Here is a 17,399-nt window from a genome sequence, read left to right as displayed (position 1 = left end):
AGTCTAGAGCATCAGTTAATTGGGGGTTCTCTGCCTACAGAAATACATTTTTCTTACACAAGCCAGAACCTGGTTCTCTCAGAGGCGAAGAGAGCAATATCTTATGAAACACTCCACTTTGTGAGAGTCTAGTCACGTCTGCCATCGACTGGGGGTATCACTCTCAGTAAGTGACTATACTCTTAATAAGTGGAGTGTTCATACGCCATTGCTCCCCTGCATCTCTGAGGAAACCAGGTTCTGGCTTGTGGCTCCCGGTAGGGAAAGAACTCCAATTAACTGATGCTCTGGACAGGGAGCCGACGGGGTGAGCTGATATATCACGTCAGAAAATATATATTTTCTGGGGGGAGCCCCGTCGGCTCCCCGGAGCTATTCAGGCTGTATGGATATGTATAACTTTCTGGCATCAGTCAAAGCATGGAGTTCTTGCCTACCGGGGAATAAGAGCCAGAACCTGGCCCCCTCTAGAGAGGTACAAGGAGCAATGGCCTATAGAGAACCCCCGTGTGGTTGGGAGCATTCTATGTCTGCCATCGACTGGGATAGGCACCCAGAAAGGTAGGCGACCCAAAACAAACCCCCTATTCTAGTAAAACTATTGCGACTGAAGGCCGAACAAGTGGACAGAACTTCCCAAACAAAAATTAGCAAACTAGCATGATGTCATCATGTTGCCACGCCGCTGTCTGCGCAACCTCCCCTCCCGGGAGGGGAAGGAGCAGCCCCAGTCCTACCCGCCGACGACCCAACCTTTAGTTCTTGGCTAATGGAAGTCTATTGCGGTCGTGTCTCTGGCTCCAGTTTTTCATTACAGTTCTGTGCCTTGTGGTGTGGGCTGTCCCTTCAGGTGATACGCGAGTCGGGAGTGATATTCTATGGTACTCGGGCTGCATGCGCCTAGGGCCATCTTCCCTAGGTGCCCTGTAAGTATTGCCCTTGGGGCTTGGGCCCACCTTTCACTAGGCACTTTGGGATCTACCTCCACTGTGCTGTTTATTGCTCGATATTTGGCCGCCCTTGGGGTTAGCTGGGGTTTTTCTTACCCTTGTTTGTCTCTGGGTACAGGATAGTTTTTGTCACTGGCAGGGGCACGGGGTACTGCACAGCTAGTTTTCATCTATAACAGCAGCCGGCTCTGTTCTGCCTGAGTATGTTGTCCTCTTGCAGGGTTTTTCTTTTGTTTTTGTTTTTTGCCTGGTGGGGGGGTCTGTCTTTGTGGTTCCCCATCGCTGTTGTTGAGGTTTATATGTTTGTATATCTATAGTCTGTGTTTGGTGGTCCTCCCCGCTTGGCCCCCGTGAGTGGACACGTCCCAGGGGTTCAGCTTTAGCAGTTTGTTTGGTGGACTTGGGTGCCGGTTCGCAGTACCCTGCCTGGGCTTCCCTTAGCATGTAACCATGGCTAAGGGCCCTGGGAAACCCCATGGGGGCTACGTGGTCCAATGGATGTGACCCCCTGAGTTCCCCCTCGTGTCTTGTGAGTTTGAGGGTTGTTCTGTCCCCTTGTCTCAGGGTGACACTCGACTGTTTTGCTTCCGCCATGCTGCCTGTTAGGTTGATGATTGTTTTGACCCGAAGTCGTGCGACGTATGTTGTCTGTACGTGCTCCTGTTCACCCAAGCCATTGATAATGATGTGCGGGTGCAGGCAGCTGTGGCATTGCATGCTAGGTTTAGGTTGCGGCATTGCATGCTAGGTTTAGGTTGCTGCAACGCTCTAGGTTGGTTGCGGCCCTGGATGTCCCGAGACTGCCCCGTTTTGGTTAATGGGTCCGGACTTTGCGGGTGGGAGTCACTTCGGCTCCGGTTATATCGGCGCCTCCTCGTCCTTTCCATTCTGTTGTGCATACTTCCTTCCCCTTGCTCCCAGCTCCGAACCGTAGGCAGGTTTCGGGGTTGGGCAGTCTTGGGAGTTTCCTCTTCCGGGGTGGCCGCGGAGGCATTCAAGCCTGTTCCTCCAGCCATGCCGTATAGGTCTGACCAGTGGGCTCCCTTCCTTAGAGTTTTTGTATGGCTGCCTCGGCTTTTCTTTGTGGGGCTGGGGCTTTGGGGGGAACGACTCGGGTCCCGGGTCGTGCCGTAAGGGTTCCCGGGGTTGGGGAGGAGTTGCCTGGGGGCCTAGGCCCCGTTTTGCCCCGCTTGGGGTTTTTGTACCCTCGGAGCAGGGCTTACAGTTCCTCAGAGTGGGGTTTTCCCTTCCCCCTCTGCGTTCGTGTTGGTCTTGGGTCTACCCCTCCCTGGGTTTGGTTCCGTGTCTTTTCGGGTCCGTTCGGTTCCGTTCTTCCTGGGAAGTTGGCTGCTCCTTAGGGATGCCTCATGGGGTACTTTTCACCCCTTTCCTTACCTTTTTTGCGCTTATGTCATGTTGCTATTCTCTTCGTTTCGGGATCCTTGCCCGTCGCTTGGTCAGGGGTGTCTTTGGGCCCGTATGTGCCTCCGTGCGCTTGTGCTTGTTTGTCACGATTTTCATTGGTTCATGAACCTCTTCGGTACTTCTAATGTTCTTGGAACGTCTGTTGACTTCCGGTGAGGTTTCTCTCCAGTCCTTCTTTTATATTCACTTTGTCTCTCCTTCCTCTTTTGCTATTCCTCGTCTTCGTTACCTTGCCTTGTACGTGTGTACATACACCTTGCTGGTGTATGTACGATATGTATACATACGACTGGTGTACGAGCCGCACCGCCCGGAAGACAGGTAGTGTGGTTCATACCTTGAGCGCTGGGGCCGGGGCAATCGTTTTGTTTCTGGGCAGTGTACACGTGTGTTAGTGTTCCGCATTCTTTCTCGTGGATTCCATGCTGTTTTCGCTCCTCTTCTTTCAGTTCATAACCCCCCTGGTTACTTGATGTTCTGAAGCGAGTGTGGGCAGCTAGGAGTGGCACTTCCTCCGCCTCTGTACTGCATGCACCTTGTCTTTTCCTACTGGGCTCGCTCCTCTGGGCGTTCTCCACTAGGGATGCTCCTGTTACATAGCACGGCTCAGCTGTTTCGTGACACGGTGGTGTCTGTTTTGCAGGCGAGATTGTACTGTCCGGCGAATCTGTCGGCCGGGTGCTGGTTCTCGCTGTTGGTGGGATCCTTGCCTCTTCGTACTCACCTAGTTGTGCTTGCGGAGGTTGTGCTCTGGCTCTTTGGTTTGGCCTCTCCACTGTCAATCGTCTGGTGTACAGCTTCATGAGCCTACTGGGTTCTATCTTCTCTACATTTGCGACTGTGTATAGAGTCTGCCTCCACCACGTCACTTCTTAGTGCATTCCACTTCCTGACTACTGACACTGATATGGTTCTTTCTATGTGTCTGTGGCTCATTTGGTTACTCGACTTCCACCTGTGTCCCCTTGTGCAAGTACCACCTGTGTTAATTGTTCCGTCCTTGTCTACCCAGTCGCTTCCCCACTTGACAGGGTAGTGTCATTGGCTCCTAACAGGGGTGTTAGGTGTTGTGTGCTTTGCTTGGACACTTTGCATGTGTCTCACAGTGACTACTTTGTTCGTGTATTTTGTTCTTGTTGTACTGGGGGGCACTGCCCCGCATTTCGGTGCTTTTTGTTTCGTTTTTCGGCGCCTGGGTTTTTTCTCGATCTTTGGGCATTCCTTGCCTATCTTCGGTGCCTGGGTGCACCCTGATATCCATGGTGTCCCTCTGTGTCTGTGCGACCTCGCACACCACACTTTGTGGTTGGTTGTTGACATTGCTTTGCTGGTGGCTACTTGGTCCGTATTCTGGTTTTTTCCCTTGCCTATTTTTTGTTTTCTTCCCTCTATGCTACACATGGCTGTGAATCTTGGTTGGTGCTTATTGGCTATACTGTTGTTAGGTGCTGGGGTGGGCTTCTGTCCATGTTCTTGATTTTGGACTTCCCCAGTGTTCAGTTTGGAACTGAGTTCACTTTTTTCTTGTTCTCCCTTGTTGCAATGTCTGCGGGAGGATGTGGTCTTCTGGTCAACCGCTCCTGCCCTTCTGGTTCCTTTTATTGGGACGGGTAGCTTGGATTCCGGTCCTGGCTCCCGTTTCTCCTTGTTCTTTTTCCAGACCATGCGTTTTTGTTTTCTTGTGGTACATGTCTTGAGTAGTTCTCTGGTGTATCTCGGTGATGCGTGCCTCATTCTTCCCTGCTGGGGTTGGTTGCGCTGCTCCTTAGGGTTGCAGGGTCACTGCTTTTTTGCTTCGCTTCTCGCGCTTTAGTTTGTGGTGCTCGGTTTCCTCATTGGCCTTTGCCTGGCCCCTGGCTCTTCGGTGTTTGGCCGTGTTGGTCCTTCCAGGGTCCTGGGGGGAGGGGATTCCTCCCAGATGGGGGCCTTTCTGCTCGTCCGGGTTGGTTCCTCTTCGGCTCATCGGGATTATGTTCCTGGTTCCCTGGTAGCCATTCCTTCTGGTTTTTGCCAGCCTTGTTTGGGGGCTCTACTTTCCTCGATTCTGATCCTGTGGAGCTTCCCGCGACTCCGCCTCTTTTTGCGGATTGGTCCAGCCCTGTGGTGCATTCTTTCCCCTCGAGTCTTCCTTGTCTGGGGTTTTTGTATCATGTTCTCGTCGCTTGTGGGGGTACTGGTGGATTCTTTGTTGGTCTCCCGCCTAAGTGCTTCGTCTCGGCGGCGATGTGTGGTTCCTGGTGGTCCTTCTGGTTTTCTTATCACTACGAAAGATCACTGCGAAGGGTTCGTTAGTCTCCGATAGGGTTGTTTTGTCTTTCCCTTCAGGGTTGTTCTGGAACCGTCTTCTGGTGCCTTGTACTTTTGCCTCATAGGTAGCGCTGCCGGAGCCACTCCAGCTTGCGTTCGGTGTTGCTGTTTCTTCTGCTCCATTCCGCTTGCTGTCTTGGGCATTCTTTCGCCTCCGGTCTGATCTTGCGCTTCTGGTGCTGTCCTAGTCATTGGCCCGGGTGGTCTATTTTCTTCTTCTCCTCGGTTGTCGTGGTCCCTTCAGTTCTGGTGTATTTTTGTTTTTCGAGTCTCCTTCTGTTGGTGTTGACCTCTTGGGGTCGGGGAGTTTCTGGCTCTCCTCTGGCGCCCGTGTTTTTCTGCCTCGTTGGTCCTCGTGGTAGGTTGTTCTTTTGATGCAGTCTCCTTCTTGGGTGATGTTTGGGTCTGTTGCTTCCTGAGGGGTCCTTGGGTTGCTGCTTGGTTGGTCAGGTCGGGGTACTTTCTTTTGTTGTTCAGTTGCAGCTCTTCACTGTTCTCTGCGCGTCTTAGCCTCTGAGGCTGTGGATGCGTTTTGGTTTGTCCGGTTTCCCCTTACTTCCCTCCTTCCTGTTCTGGGGTTTGGGTCTTCTGGGTCATTGGCAAGGTCTTTTCTTTTAGTCTGTGGTGTTGTTTTTAGGTTAGTGCGCGTGGCATCCACCTCCCGGATCCTGCCCTCTTTTCCTTATCTGTGGTGAGGTAGCTCTGGGGAAGCCGAAGGAGCCCCCCTCCCAGAAAACCAGCATTGAATGTAATGAAATGCCATTTTCTGGGCGAGTCCCGGAGGCTCCCCGGTATCCCTCCTTCCCTCTGTGTGTGTGTGTTTTCTCGCTTTTTGACATCCAGCCTAAGGACTGAAGGTTGGGTCGCCAGTGGGTAGGTCTGGGGCTTCCCCTTCCCCCTCCCAGGGAGGGGGGGGTTGCGCAGACAGCGACGCAGCGACATGATGACGTCATGCTTGTTTGCTAATTTTCATTTGGGGAGTTCTGTCCACCTGTTTGGTCTTCGGTCACAATAGTTTACCAGAATAGGGGTTTGTTTTGGGGCGCATACCTTTCTGGGTGCCTATCCCGGTCGATGGCAGACATAGAATGCTCCCAATCATAAGGGGGGTCTCTATAGACCATTGCTCCTCGTGCCTCTCTAGAGGGGGCCAGGTTCTGGCTCGTGGTCCCCGGTAGGCAAGAACTCCATGCATTGACTGATGCCAGAAAGTTATATATATCCATTCAACCTGTATAGCTCTGGGGAGCCTCCGGGACTCACCCAGAAAATGGCGTTTCATTACATTCAATGCTGTTTTTTAAAAAACAATTTTGAAAAATGATATAGAACTATGTCACACCCAAAATTTCTTGCATTTCATCACCTCTATTTGAGAACGGTGGTGTAGGAGGCATGGTAGGCTGCAATGCCAAATAAGCAACAGACCCAAAAACTGGCTTATTCTCACTAGCTGTACGATAAGACTTGATGAGATGCCTGTAAAAGGTATAGTCTTTTATGAGGAAACAAACAAATTTATTCACATTTGTACGAGTTACATTTGTACACATTTGTTATTAATAACATTTGTGCACATTTGTTATTAATAAAAACCCAGCATTTAATATAATGAAATGCCAGTTTCTGGAGGAGCCATGGCAGTGTCCTGAGGCTATTTTCCTGAGATTGCTGCATACTAAAAGGTCACATCAGTCATGAAGGGTTCTGTTTGATTTACTGGGGACCAGTGGCAGCCCCTCACAGCAACCCGTCCTTCTAATAGCACATCGCATTTTGACGTACACTTTACCTAAGGCCAAAAAACCAGCGTTGAATGTAATGAAACGCCATTTTCTGGGAGAGCCCCGGAGGCTCCCTGGAGCTTATCAGGCTAATTTATGTTATATTAGACCGGTACATTAGCCAAGGAGTTCAGACCTACCAGGGACCAGCACCAGAAGCTGGCCCCTTCAGAGAGGTTTCAGGGAGAAATGGTCCTGGAAAACCCCCTTGTGGTTGGGGTTTTCCTTATCTGCCATCGACCGGGGTTGGGCACCCAGAAAGGTAGGCATAACAAAACAAACCCCACATGGTAAAAAACTAAAACAGAAAACCGAACAGAGAGGTAGAAACTCCCTACAATCCCAAGGAAACAAGAAAACAAGCAAACATCACACTTTACTGCCACGTCGCTCGTCCGCGCATCCCTCCCCACCCCGAGAGGGGGAGGGGGGGCCCCCGGACCTCACTGCGCCAGCTGCCTAGCATCAGATCAGAAGCTAAGCTTCAACCAACGCAAAAAAATCGCCGACTGGTGGGAGGGAGCCTCCGAGGCTCACCCAGAAAATGGTGTTTCATTACATTCAAAGCTGGTTTTCTGTGGGGAGCCCCTACGGCTCACTGGAGCTTCATGCCCAAGGAGAAGGAAAAGAAAGGGCTGACCACAAACTCCGCAATGCGAAGCCGAGACAAGAGGCTGCAACCTGCGACTCAAGGCAACAAAAATGCACAACCGGATCAACCCAAAGTGCATCCACAGTCACGGTACGCAGGTAACAGCAAAAAGCCGCAACTGGACAACACATGACGCACCCCCAACTGAACCAACCAAGCGTCAATAACCCAAGGACCCCTCCAGAAGCTCATTTGAACCGCAGTGCACCCTCCATCCCCAGCAAAAAAAACACTCCCAACCCCAAGAAAGACAGCAAGTTCAAGAAATAGAAAGAAAGCTCAAGCTCAACTGGGTTATCTGAAGGGAGAGGTGCACGACAAGCGAGGAGACACGCCTAAGGGAGTGTATCCCAAACATACCAGGGAAGATAACCCTGACTATGCAAGGGCATCATTTAAGGAGCACTCAGCGAAGGGAACCCTGAGCATATGCAGCCTTAAGAGAACAATACTCCTGACTTATTCGAGAAATTGACAACCAAATTCTAGTCTGCACAAGATGGCAGCCAGGTCACTCTAGATCCTACAACACTACCTGCTTTACTCATACACCTAGTACAGTAGGGCTGTTTGCATCTACATGGAGTTCTTTGCTACTTTTTGAAGCAAATTAGTACAGTATTGGTTTTTCCCTAACAATTGTTTGTTGTAGGGTCCTTTGTTTGCTTTTTATTTAATTTTAGCTTTCACAAGTATTTGTATCAACCACATTACATTATCCTTTGCTGTTATTTATACTCCATCTTTGGTTCAGGGTTCTCTTCCCTGGCTCTGGGTTTGCGATTCTTTTGCTCCACCAGGGTTATTATCTCGGATTTTGTGTAACCCAATATGAGTTGGAGTGGTGTGTGAATAACAGAGTAGGCATTCTAAGTCTCCAGGTGGCCAGGGCTGACATCTAGTAGTGAGCAGGTGGTATGAACCAGTAGTACAGCCCAGGGTAATAATTGTTTACATAGTTAAGTCAGTATTGTAACTGTGATCCAGGCAGTTGTCTATACAGTGGTGCCTGTATACACACACACTGTATAGACATAAAGAGGGGCATCTTACAAATGCCTCTCTTTACAAACTTTTCGGGTTACGAGCCCAATTTCTTCTGAAAATTTGAATTGGGTTATGAACTTTACCTCGGGAAACGAGTTTGTTGATATGCGAATGGCCGACCTAGCGCATGGTGGCACAGTGATCGACCCTCAGTTTATTAGTGCCTCCCGCCTAGTGACTATTGCGCCTGAATTCTTTGCAAGGATTTAGTTTTTTTTTTTTTTTTTTTTTTTTGGGGGGGGGGGGGGGATTTTTGGCTATTTGAACATGAAATTTGTTATTATATATCTCACCATGGGTTCCAAGAAAGTCAGTGGTAAGGTTCAAGGCAAGAAAACACATGTGAGAATGACCGTAGAGGAAAAACAAGAGATCATTCGTAAACATGAAAATGGTACACGTGTTATTGAACTAGCTAGGCAGTATAACAACTCTTCAGGGGAGGAGGAGGAGGAGGCAGTAGAGGATGTCCCTTCCTCATTAAGAAAATGTGTGCAGTATGGGAAGAACTGCAAAGTTTTGCTGAAAAGAATCACCGAGATAAAGCTTTAGCAGGCCGTTGTATTGATGTTATTAACCTTTTAACTGCGCTGCCTTCAAATATGACACCCCCCCAGTGCACAGGAAATAAATTCTCTTGAAAAAATTCGTTTGTTTTTTAAAGTGTCAAAAACCCTTCCCTCAGTATGGGTATGTAAAAAAAATTTCAAAATTGTACTTACTTTGGCTCCTATTAGATCCGTAAGTTGGCGCGTGACATCATCATTCCCCGTTCACCCGTGACGTATGCTCCCGGGGCCAGTAGGGCACCTGGGGCGGGGCGCACGAGTTGCCGCGAATATATTTTTGTTCATTTTTTGCGCACAGTTCCAAATACATTTTATTTGTTTTTACATGCTAATCCTATGTGTAATGAACACATACACTATATTATGGCAGTAAAACATCCGTACTGTCCGAGGACACTGTGTTACGTGCATGACACTTGTATACACATATGTTGCACATATTTACCATGTATCATGCTAATTTATGTATTTATACATAATTTATGTATATATTATGTATCAAAAGTTTCAAAAACTGTTGGCATTCTTTCTAAGATCAGATATTATGTACCTTGCCCTGCCCTGGTGACACTATTACTCTCTCAACTATCTTTATCTCAACTATGGTATTTGTGCTTGGGGTTCTACTACCCAAAATCATTTACGTCCTCTAATTACTCAACACAAAGCTGCTATTAGGACAATATCTAACTCTGGCCCCAGACATCACTCGGTACCCTTACTCAAATCTCTGAATATGTAAGATATTAAGTCACTGCACATCCTCTCATGTGTATTTTATATATATAAAACGCTGAACTGTAATGTCAATCCTGACCTTAAAAGCTTCCTAGAAGGTTGTAACAGATCCCATGAGCACCACACCAGAAACAAATACCTATTTGATATTCCAAGAGTATGACTTAGTCAAACTAGAAATACTTTACAAATCAAGGGACCTCGAATGTGGAATGACCTTCCCAATTATGTTAAAGACTGTACCTCTCCCAACCAGTTTAAGATAAAAACTAAGTATCACCTAATTAACTCAATGTAACCTACCTTACCCCTAAATGTCAACCCATGTCTACGAATTTAAACAATGCTGTTTGTTGACCAAATTGTATTTTTGTTTTTTTTCTGCCATGTTTCCCCCCCCCCCCTTTTTTCATTTTTTCTGATTTTTTCTCTACACACTTTATACTTTAATCTCAATTAGTATTAAGTTTTAGTTTTAGTGTTTTTCCTGCCCGAAACACTTTGCGTAATAGTGGCTTTAGGCATTGTATGTACTAGCTCTATCTATAAATCCATCAACTTTTGTATTTCACTTTGTATGTACTTTACCTGAATAAATATTTGTATTTGTATTTGTATTTATTTATATATACAATCTATTTACAGACTATACACTGTCACACACTATATACATTCACCATCAACACATTCAGAACACCGCGAGTGTGAGCAGCCATACCCAGACAGGCCCTCCCTCACTTCAACATCTTAATTGCCAACATTCCTCCTCCCACCATACTGTTATTGTTTTTATTACACTATTTACACATGTTATATATACCTATCTACATGTTTTATTTACCAGAACTATGCAAGTAAGCCGGTATTGTGTCCAAACAGTACAGTGGCTATCATACACTGCATGAGAAATCACACAGCAGACGACGCTACGATTACGACGTCACCTCCCTCACTAAAATAGCTCCACTCAACATACTCCTGTTGCTGTTATTACACTATACAAACACACTGTATATACCCATGTACATGTGTGTTCCCCATAGCGATCCACGAAGCTAGTATGGTGAGCAAAAAAAAAAAAGAGTGGTTGCCAAACAGTGAGGCTACCTCAATTCTCTCCCTTCCTCCCTACCTCACCAAAATTCCTCCTTCCACAATACTACGCACAACGCTGATTATAACCACAATCCTGGTCACTAATTCCTCTAAATGAATAATTGACCACAAGTTTATTTTGAAAAGGAACCCAAGAAGTCGTTTGAAGATTCTAAGATGGACAAAATAATGCTGTAGTGCTGTGGCTAGCGCTGTGAACATCGTGAACAGCATTGAATCACTGATATTTGAACATCGTACCCAGTCATTATCACACTCAGACTCTTCTATAATACTATCATGGCTAAAAAATACAGATTATATATATATTTTGACATTATTAGGCGATGCTGTGGTCACACGCTGAACAGCAGTGCTGTGCGCTCAGGCTGCGAGCACCAGCCTTGGTTGCTCACTCACTACTGAGGCTCTCGCACCCGGGAATATGGACCATGATTTTTTTTAAAGATGGCGTCTGTTTACAAGAGCCCTGAGGAAGCTGATGTGAATCCCATGTAGCCCCGGGAGTTTTGAATGGAACGTGAAAAATACAAATACCTGGAGGCGCGTAGCGCAGCCCAGACGTGGGCCTGCAGGCGCGTTGCACAGTTAAAGGGTTAATGACAATGTGATGTTTCACTACAGACAAGTGTTACAAAGAAGGGAAAAACAATCTTCAATGGAATAATTTCTAGTGAGAAAATCAAGCAGTGAACCAGAAGCAGGTCCTGGTGGTATGCAGGCAAAACGTGCCAGTGTGTGTATCCCAGAGAAGTCATCACCGCCTGATGAATATAATGGAAGGGGACTCCGCTTCCAACCAGTAATGCCTCTCTTCCTCCCTCCCCTCCTCACTGTCTTCCATATGCCAACAGGAGTCATCAGTAAAGGTAAGTAATAACTTGTACATACTTTTATATTTAAGATTTGGGTGAATTAGGTATAAAATTTACTTTGAAGTTAATTTTGTTGGGAGTCTGAAATGGATTAATTCATTTCCCATTATTTCTTATGGGGAAATTTGCTTTGGTTAACAAATTTCCGGGTTACGAACCGTCTCTAGGAACGGATTAAATTCGTAAACTGAGGTACCCTTGTGTTGCTGTGATCTACCTTTCTGGTGGTCTTTTCTCTTGGTTACTGTGTTAGTTATAGACTCCCAGACTTCCCTTTCACTCTACGGAGTAGACCAGATTCTGGCATTGGTCTCTGGTAGGTGCTTGTGAATTGTTAAGAGAATAGAGTAGTACTGAAGGTTTGATAGGTGTACTAGTGTGTAGCTCTAGTCTTTCCCTATACATTATTATTAAACGAGAATTATAATACCATACATAAATTACATACACAGTTTTTACATTAACATCTTGAAAAATGTCGACATAATGCTTGCTCAATGTACAGGATCTGAATTTATTCCTTTACAGTCAATTAAAAAAAACATTAAATAATACAAATTGTTAAGAGAATTTAAAATGAGAACAGAACCAGCATACCGAGCAACCTGGAGCCAGAGGACAGTGTTCTCGCCTTCATAGGTCATAGCAGCTACAGTGCTAGTATAGATCCGGGGTAAGTTGGAGGAGGCGATGTAACCATGACCACCACATGCCAGACGGCAGATGTCGGCACCCTGTGCTGCATCAGTGGTGCTAAGGGCTTTGAGGCCACTTGTCAGGAAGTGTAGCTGCAATATTATGGTAGTGGGTAATTATTAGAAATCCTTGAACAGTATATTTATTCTTAATATAAAACTAAAATATGGCTCATTTAATACTTAAATTATTTTCTTACATTTCTGTGGATAAATATCTCTGATTCTGTATCAAGAAAGTAATTTTTCAGAATATTGATACATACTGAAAGACAAGTTGGAAGCCTTGTCTCACCTCTGACAAAAAATCCATACTGCCTTTTGAAATGTTTGATAATGCTTTCATGTAGGTATCTACTACACTGTTTGCTGAGAAATGTAAAGCAAACACAGATGCAATGTGAGGCAACAGCTTGTACTGCTGTGTCTGATAGTCCAAAATCTGAGGCTCTGGTTCCCTGAAAGAAAGAGACATTTATATAGCACTTTTTTTTTAATAATTATTTACTAATCAAGTGACATTCTATTATTACTTTTATTTAATTTTTATTGTTATTGAATTATTATAACATTCAGTGCTTAGTATATTTCTCAGGAATTATTTCACATTGTTGGTATTAAGTATGGCTGCCTACTAAGCCAACTTATCATATTAGAATATGATAAGTTTATCAGTCTCCGTGGTGTAGTGGTAAGACACTCGCCTGGCGTTCCGCAAGCGCTATGTCATGGGTTCGTATCCTGGCCGGGGAGGATTTACTGGGCGCAATTCCTTAACTGTAGCCTCTGTTTAACGCAACAGTAAAATGTGTACTTGGATGAAAAAATGATTCTTCGCGGCAGGGGATCGTATTCCAGGGACCTGCCCGAAACGCTACGCGTACTAGTGGCTGTACAAGAATGTAACAACTCTTGTATATATCTCAAAAAAAAAAAAAAAAAAAAAACAACAACAACAATCTGTTGATGCTAGGTATGAACTTAGCACAGTAGTACAACACATGACCTAACACGGCCACTAATAGAGACAGGCCATATTGAACAAGATCTTACCCCGGAACTAGTTCGGACTGACGACGCACAGCTGAATATCGGGTAGCAATGGTGACAGCACACTGAAGCTCTTTGCAGGCGTCTAGTATAATGCCAGTCCTTGCATACATCATCGTGCCATAATTTAGTTTACTATGCACAGGTTTGACGTATGTCCCATCCTGTTACGATTCAGAATATAAGAACAAATGTAATTATATTATTATTAACATTAAGTTAATTAAGTTACAATAAGTTATTATTATTAACAAATAAAATATGAAACAAATTCAGTTACAAGTATTATGAAAGACATGTAAGAATTCTCATGTACAGTTATTTCTTAAAGCAGTGTAATCATAAGGTTACAGGCAATCACATAAACTTTATTTATTGGCTGCCAATTTAAAAAATAAATATTTTTGAAATTAATGGTAAAACCAGGTATGGTCTGTTGGCACAACGGTGCTCAAGAAAGGTATCTACATTCCAGCATGTCTTAAGTTATCAAGGTAATTACCTAAGTGTAGTTACAAGATGAGAGCTACGTTCGTGGTATCAAGCACAGCTTTCATATATTTTTAACAAAACTTTAAGAAATTTTTTATTTTAATGTTTCAATTTTAAGCACTAAGGAGGGGGGGATGAAGTCTCATTTTGTTAGCCTTGTACAACTAAACTACTGTATTGCACGTGTAATTTTATTCATTATTTTCCTAAACTCCCCATAATTTTTCTGATAAATTCATACTCAGCTACAGCAAAAAATGAAAATATCAAGAGAGAAGCCACTTGTAAAACACAAATCATATTACAGAAAGAAAAAGCAACATACAATGACACCGCGGCTTACGAATGCCCCTATTTACGAACTTTTTTACCTACGACCCCAATTTCTTCAGAAAATACGAATTGGGTTACGAGCTTTGCCTTGGGAAACGAAGTTTGTTGATACACGTATGGCTGACCTAGTGTGTGGTAGCATGGCGTTCGCCCCTCAGTTTACCAGTGACAATCGCGTCTGAATTCTTTGTAAAGATTATCTTTTTTTTGGATTTTTTTGGTATTTTGAACATAAAAGTTATGATTATATATCTCACCATGGGTCCCAAGAAAGCCAGTGGTAAGGTTCAGGGCAAGAAAACACATGTGAGAATGACCATAGAGGAAAAAACAAGAGATCATTCATAAACATGAAAATGATACACGGGTTGTTGAACTAGCTAGGCAGTGCAACAAATCTATGTCAACGATATGCACTGTACTTGCTAAGAAAAAGGACATTATAAGTGCTAAAGTGGCAAAAGAAGTACCAACAATCACGAAACAAAGAACACAAACACTTGAGGATGTTAAAAAGTTCTTATTAATTTGGATACACAACAAGGAGTTAGCAGGTGATAGCATTTCAGAGGCCATCATTTGTGAGAAAGCAAGGCAATTGCACAAAGACCTTTTAAAGAAAACCCCTGGAACGAGGGCTGCAGATACGAAAGAGTTTAAGGCAAGCAGGGGATGGTTTGAGAAATTTAGAAAAAGAAGTGGTATTCATAGTGTCGTGAGGCATGGGGAGGCTGCCAGCTCAGATAAACCAGCAACTGAAAGATTTATTGACGAATTTAAAGATTTTGTAAAGAATGAGGGATACCTACCACAACAAGTGTTTAATTGTGATGAGACAGGACTATTCTGGAAAAGACTGCCTAAGAGGACATACATTACCCAGGAGAAGTCATTGTCCAGACAAGCCTATGAGAGATAGGTTTACTTTTGTGCTGTGTGGTAATGCGAGGTGCAATTTGAAAATTAATCCCTTGCTTGTGTATCATTCTGAAATCCAGGTTTTTTCCAAAAAATATATGGGCAGAAAAGCCAAATGTGTATGATGTGGAGGTGCTAATAGTAAGGCATGAGTGACAAGGCAATTTTTTACCGAGTGGGTGAATGAGGTGGTTTACCCTGCCATAAAAAAATATCTGCAGGAGAAAAGTTTGCCACTCAAGGCCCTGCTACTCCTCGACAATGCTCCTGCTCATCCTCCAGGCTTGGAAGATGCATGTTTGACAAATTTAATTTTGTTACAATAAAGCTGTTTTCTGGGTTGGGGGGGGGGGGGGGAAAGAGTCCTTGGGGTTGTTGATGCTTGGTTGGTTGGCCGGGATGCACCTTCTTGTGACCTGTTGTGGCTCCTAGCCATTGCCTGCGTGCCACGGCCTCTGTGGCCCTGGATGTGCTTTAGGTTAACCTGGGGTCCCTTCGTCCCTGTTCCAGGGTTCAGGTCTCCTGGGTCGTCCGCGGAGTCATATGGTGTTGCCTGTTGTTTTGCTTTCGGGTTCAGGCGCGTGGTTTCTGCCTCCTGGGTTTGTCCCTTTTTTGTCCTTGTCTTTGGGTAGTTAGCTCCAGGGAGCTGAAGGGGGCTTTCCCCCAGGAAACCAGCGTTAAATGTAATGAAACGCCATTTTCTAGGCGAGTCTTGGAGGCTCCCTGGTAACCCTCCCCTCCGTCCCTCCAGTTGGCAGTTTTTCATGTGTTTTTGACATCCAGCCTCAGAACTGTAGGGTGGATCGCCAGTGCGGGGGTTTGGGGCTCCCTCTTGCCCCTCCCGAGGAGAGGGGAGCTGCGCAGACATGAGGTGCGGCTCGTGTGACGTCATGCTCGTTTGCTCGTTTTTATTTGGAGAGTTCTGTCCACTCGTTTGTCTATTTTAGTTGTTTTAACCAGAATACGGGTTTGTTTTGGGGTGCTTACCTTTCTGGGTGTCTGTTCCGGTCAATGGCAGATATAGAATACTCCAAATAACAAGCGCATGGTCCCCAGTAGGCCTAGAACTCCATTCACACTGACTGATGCCAAAGTCTAGGGATACACATATCACCCTGGATAGCTCCGTGGAGCCAAAGGGACTCCTTCCAGAAATGGTCATTTTAAAAGTGTGAAAATCAAAATAAACTGAAGGAAATTTAAATAAAACACTAGCGTTTAATGTAATGAAATGCCATTTACTGGGTAAGCCCCTTTGGCTCCCTGGAGCTATATAGGACTGATACATTATATTAGTTTGGGGCTTTAGTCAATGGAGTTCTGCCTACTGGGACAATGAGCAAGAACCTGGTCCCCTCAGAAAGGTGAGGAGAGTAACGACCTAGGGTAACCTCCTTTGTATTTGACAGTATTCTCTGTCTGCCATCGACTGGGGTTAGGCACCCAGAAAGGTAGGTATCTCAAAACAAACCCTACATGGTAAGAAATTGCAAAAAATCCAAGACCGATCAGAGAAACAGTACTCCCGAAAAAAAGAAAACAAGGAAACTAGCAAACAAGCAAATGTTAACAACAGCCTAACAAATGTTAGGGAGAAGGGGAAGCCCTGGACCCCCGTGCCGGCAGCCAAGCTTCTAAATTCGGAGGATGAGCATCAAAAACGAAACTGCCGACTGGAGGGAGGGAGGGTGCCAGGGAACCTCCGAGGCTCACCCAGAAAATGGCGTTTCATTACATTCAATGCTGGTTTTCTGTGGGGAGCCCCTTCGGCTCCCTTGAGCTACATAACCAAAGATAAGTAAAAGAGGGACTTACCCAGGAGGCGGATGCACTGCGAGCATCAACTCGAAGATGAGACAACTGACTGCAACCTGCGACCCAAAGCCACACAAAAGAGGCTGGGACCAAGAACATTCACCAAATACCGGGCGGCCAGGACCCCGTCAGCCCAAGACATGTTCCCAAATGTCAGCCTAAGACATGTTCCCAAACACAGCAGCCAAAACAGCATACCTACAAACATCATAGGCACAAGGGTAGACCACAAGCTGGCGAGACTTAATCCTGTGGATGACCTGAGAGAAATATAGGATCAACCCAAATCACGTCCACAGAAGTCGAAATGCGCAGGTAACTGCACAGAGCTGCAACCAGCCACAACACCTGATGCACCCCTGGCCTGACCAACCAAGCATCAAGAAACCAGGGGCCCCTCCGGAAGCTCACCATCTCGTTCTGCACCAGAAAAGAAGGAGACGGCTGCAACTGAACAAAACAGCCACCTGGATCGAAAGAGCAAAGGCAGGGGGGCAAACAGCCCCAGAACTGCTAGTGGGCTTCCACCACAGCCCCCCCAAAAAACCGAGAGAGGGGCCCCGGGGCAGAGTTGCCCTCCATGCTCACTACCCTAGAAGAAATGCAGAGTCCAAGAAAAAGGAAACAATAAGG

The 17,399-nt window shown here is 45.6% G+C and overlaps 1 protein-coding gene across 8 annotated transcripts in view; it reads right to left on the bottom strand.

Annotated features, from left to right (window-relative positions):
* Window positions 1-17,399, bottom strand: part of LOC138349726 (peroxisomal acyl-coenzyme A oxidase 1-like) — a 235,755-nt gene that overhangs the window by 31,006 nt on the left and 187,350 nt on the right. For all 8 annotated transcript variants that reach the window (XM_069321652.1, XM_069321650.1, XM_069321656.1 and 5 more), the window contains exons 8-11: window positions 13,212-13,372; window positions 12,454-12,616; window positions 12,061-12,251; window positions 6,049-6,161 (exon numbers count right to left, since the gene is read on the bottom strand). In XM_069321652.1, the coding sequence (XP_069177753.1) occupies window positions 6,049-6,161; window positions 12,061-12,251; window positions 12,454-12,616; window positions 13,212-13,372 (628 nt within the window). The remainder of the gene's footprint in view (window positions 1-6,048; window positions 6,162-12,060; window positions 12,252-12,453; window positions 12,617-13,211; window positions 13,373-17,399) is intronic.

This window comes from Procambarus clarkii, chromosome 10, assembly GCF_040958095.1.
Source record: "Procambarus clarkii isolate CNS0578487 chromosome 10, FALCON_Pclarkii_2.0, whole genome shotgun sequence".
NCBI classification, from domain to species: domain Eukaryota; kingdom Metazoa; phylum Arthropoda; class Malacostraca; order Decapoda; family Cambaridae; genus Procambarus; species Procambarus clarkii.
This window is presented reverse-complemented; position numbering and strand designations above follow the sequence as displayed.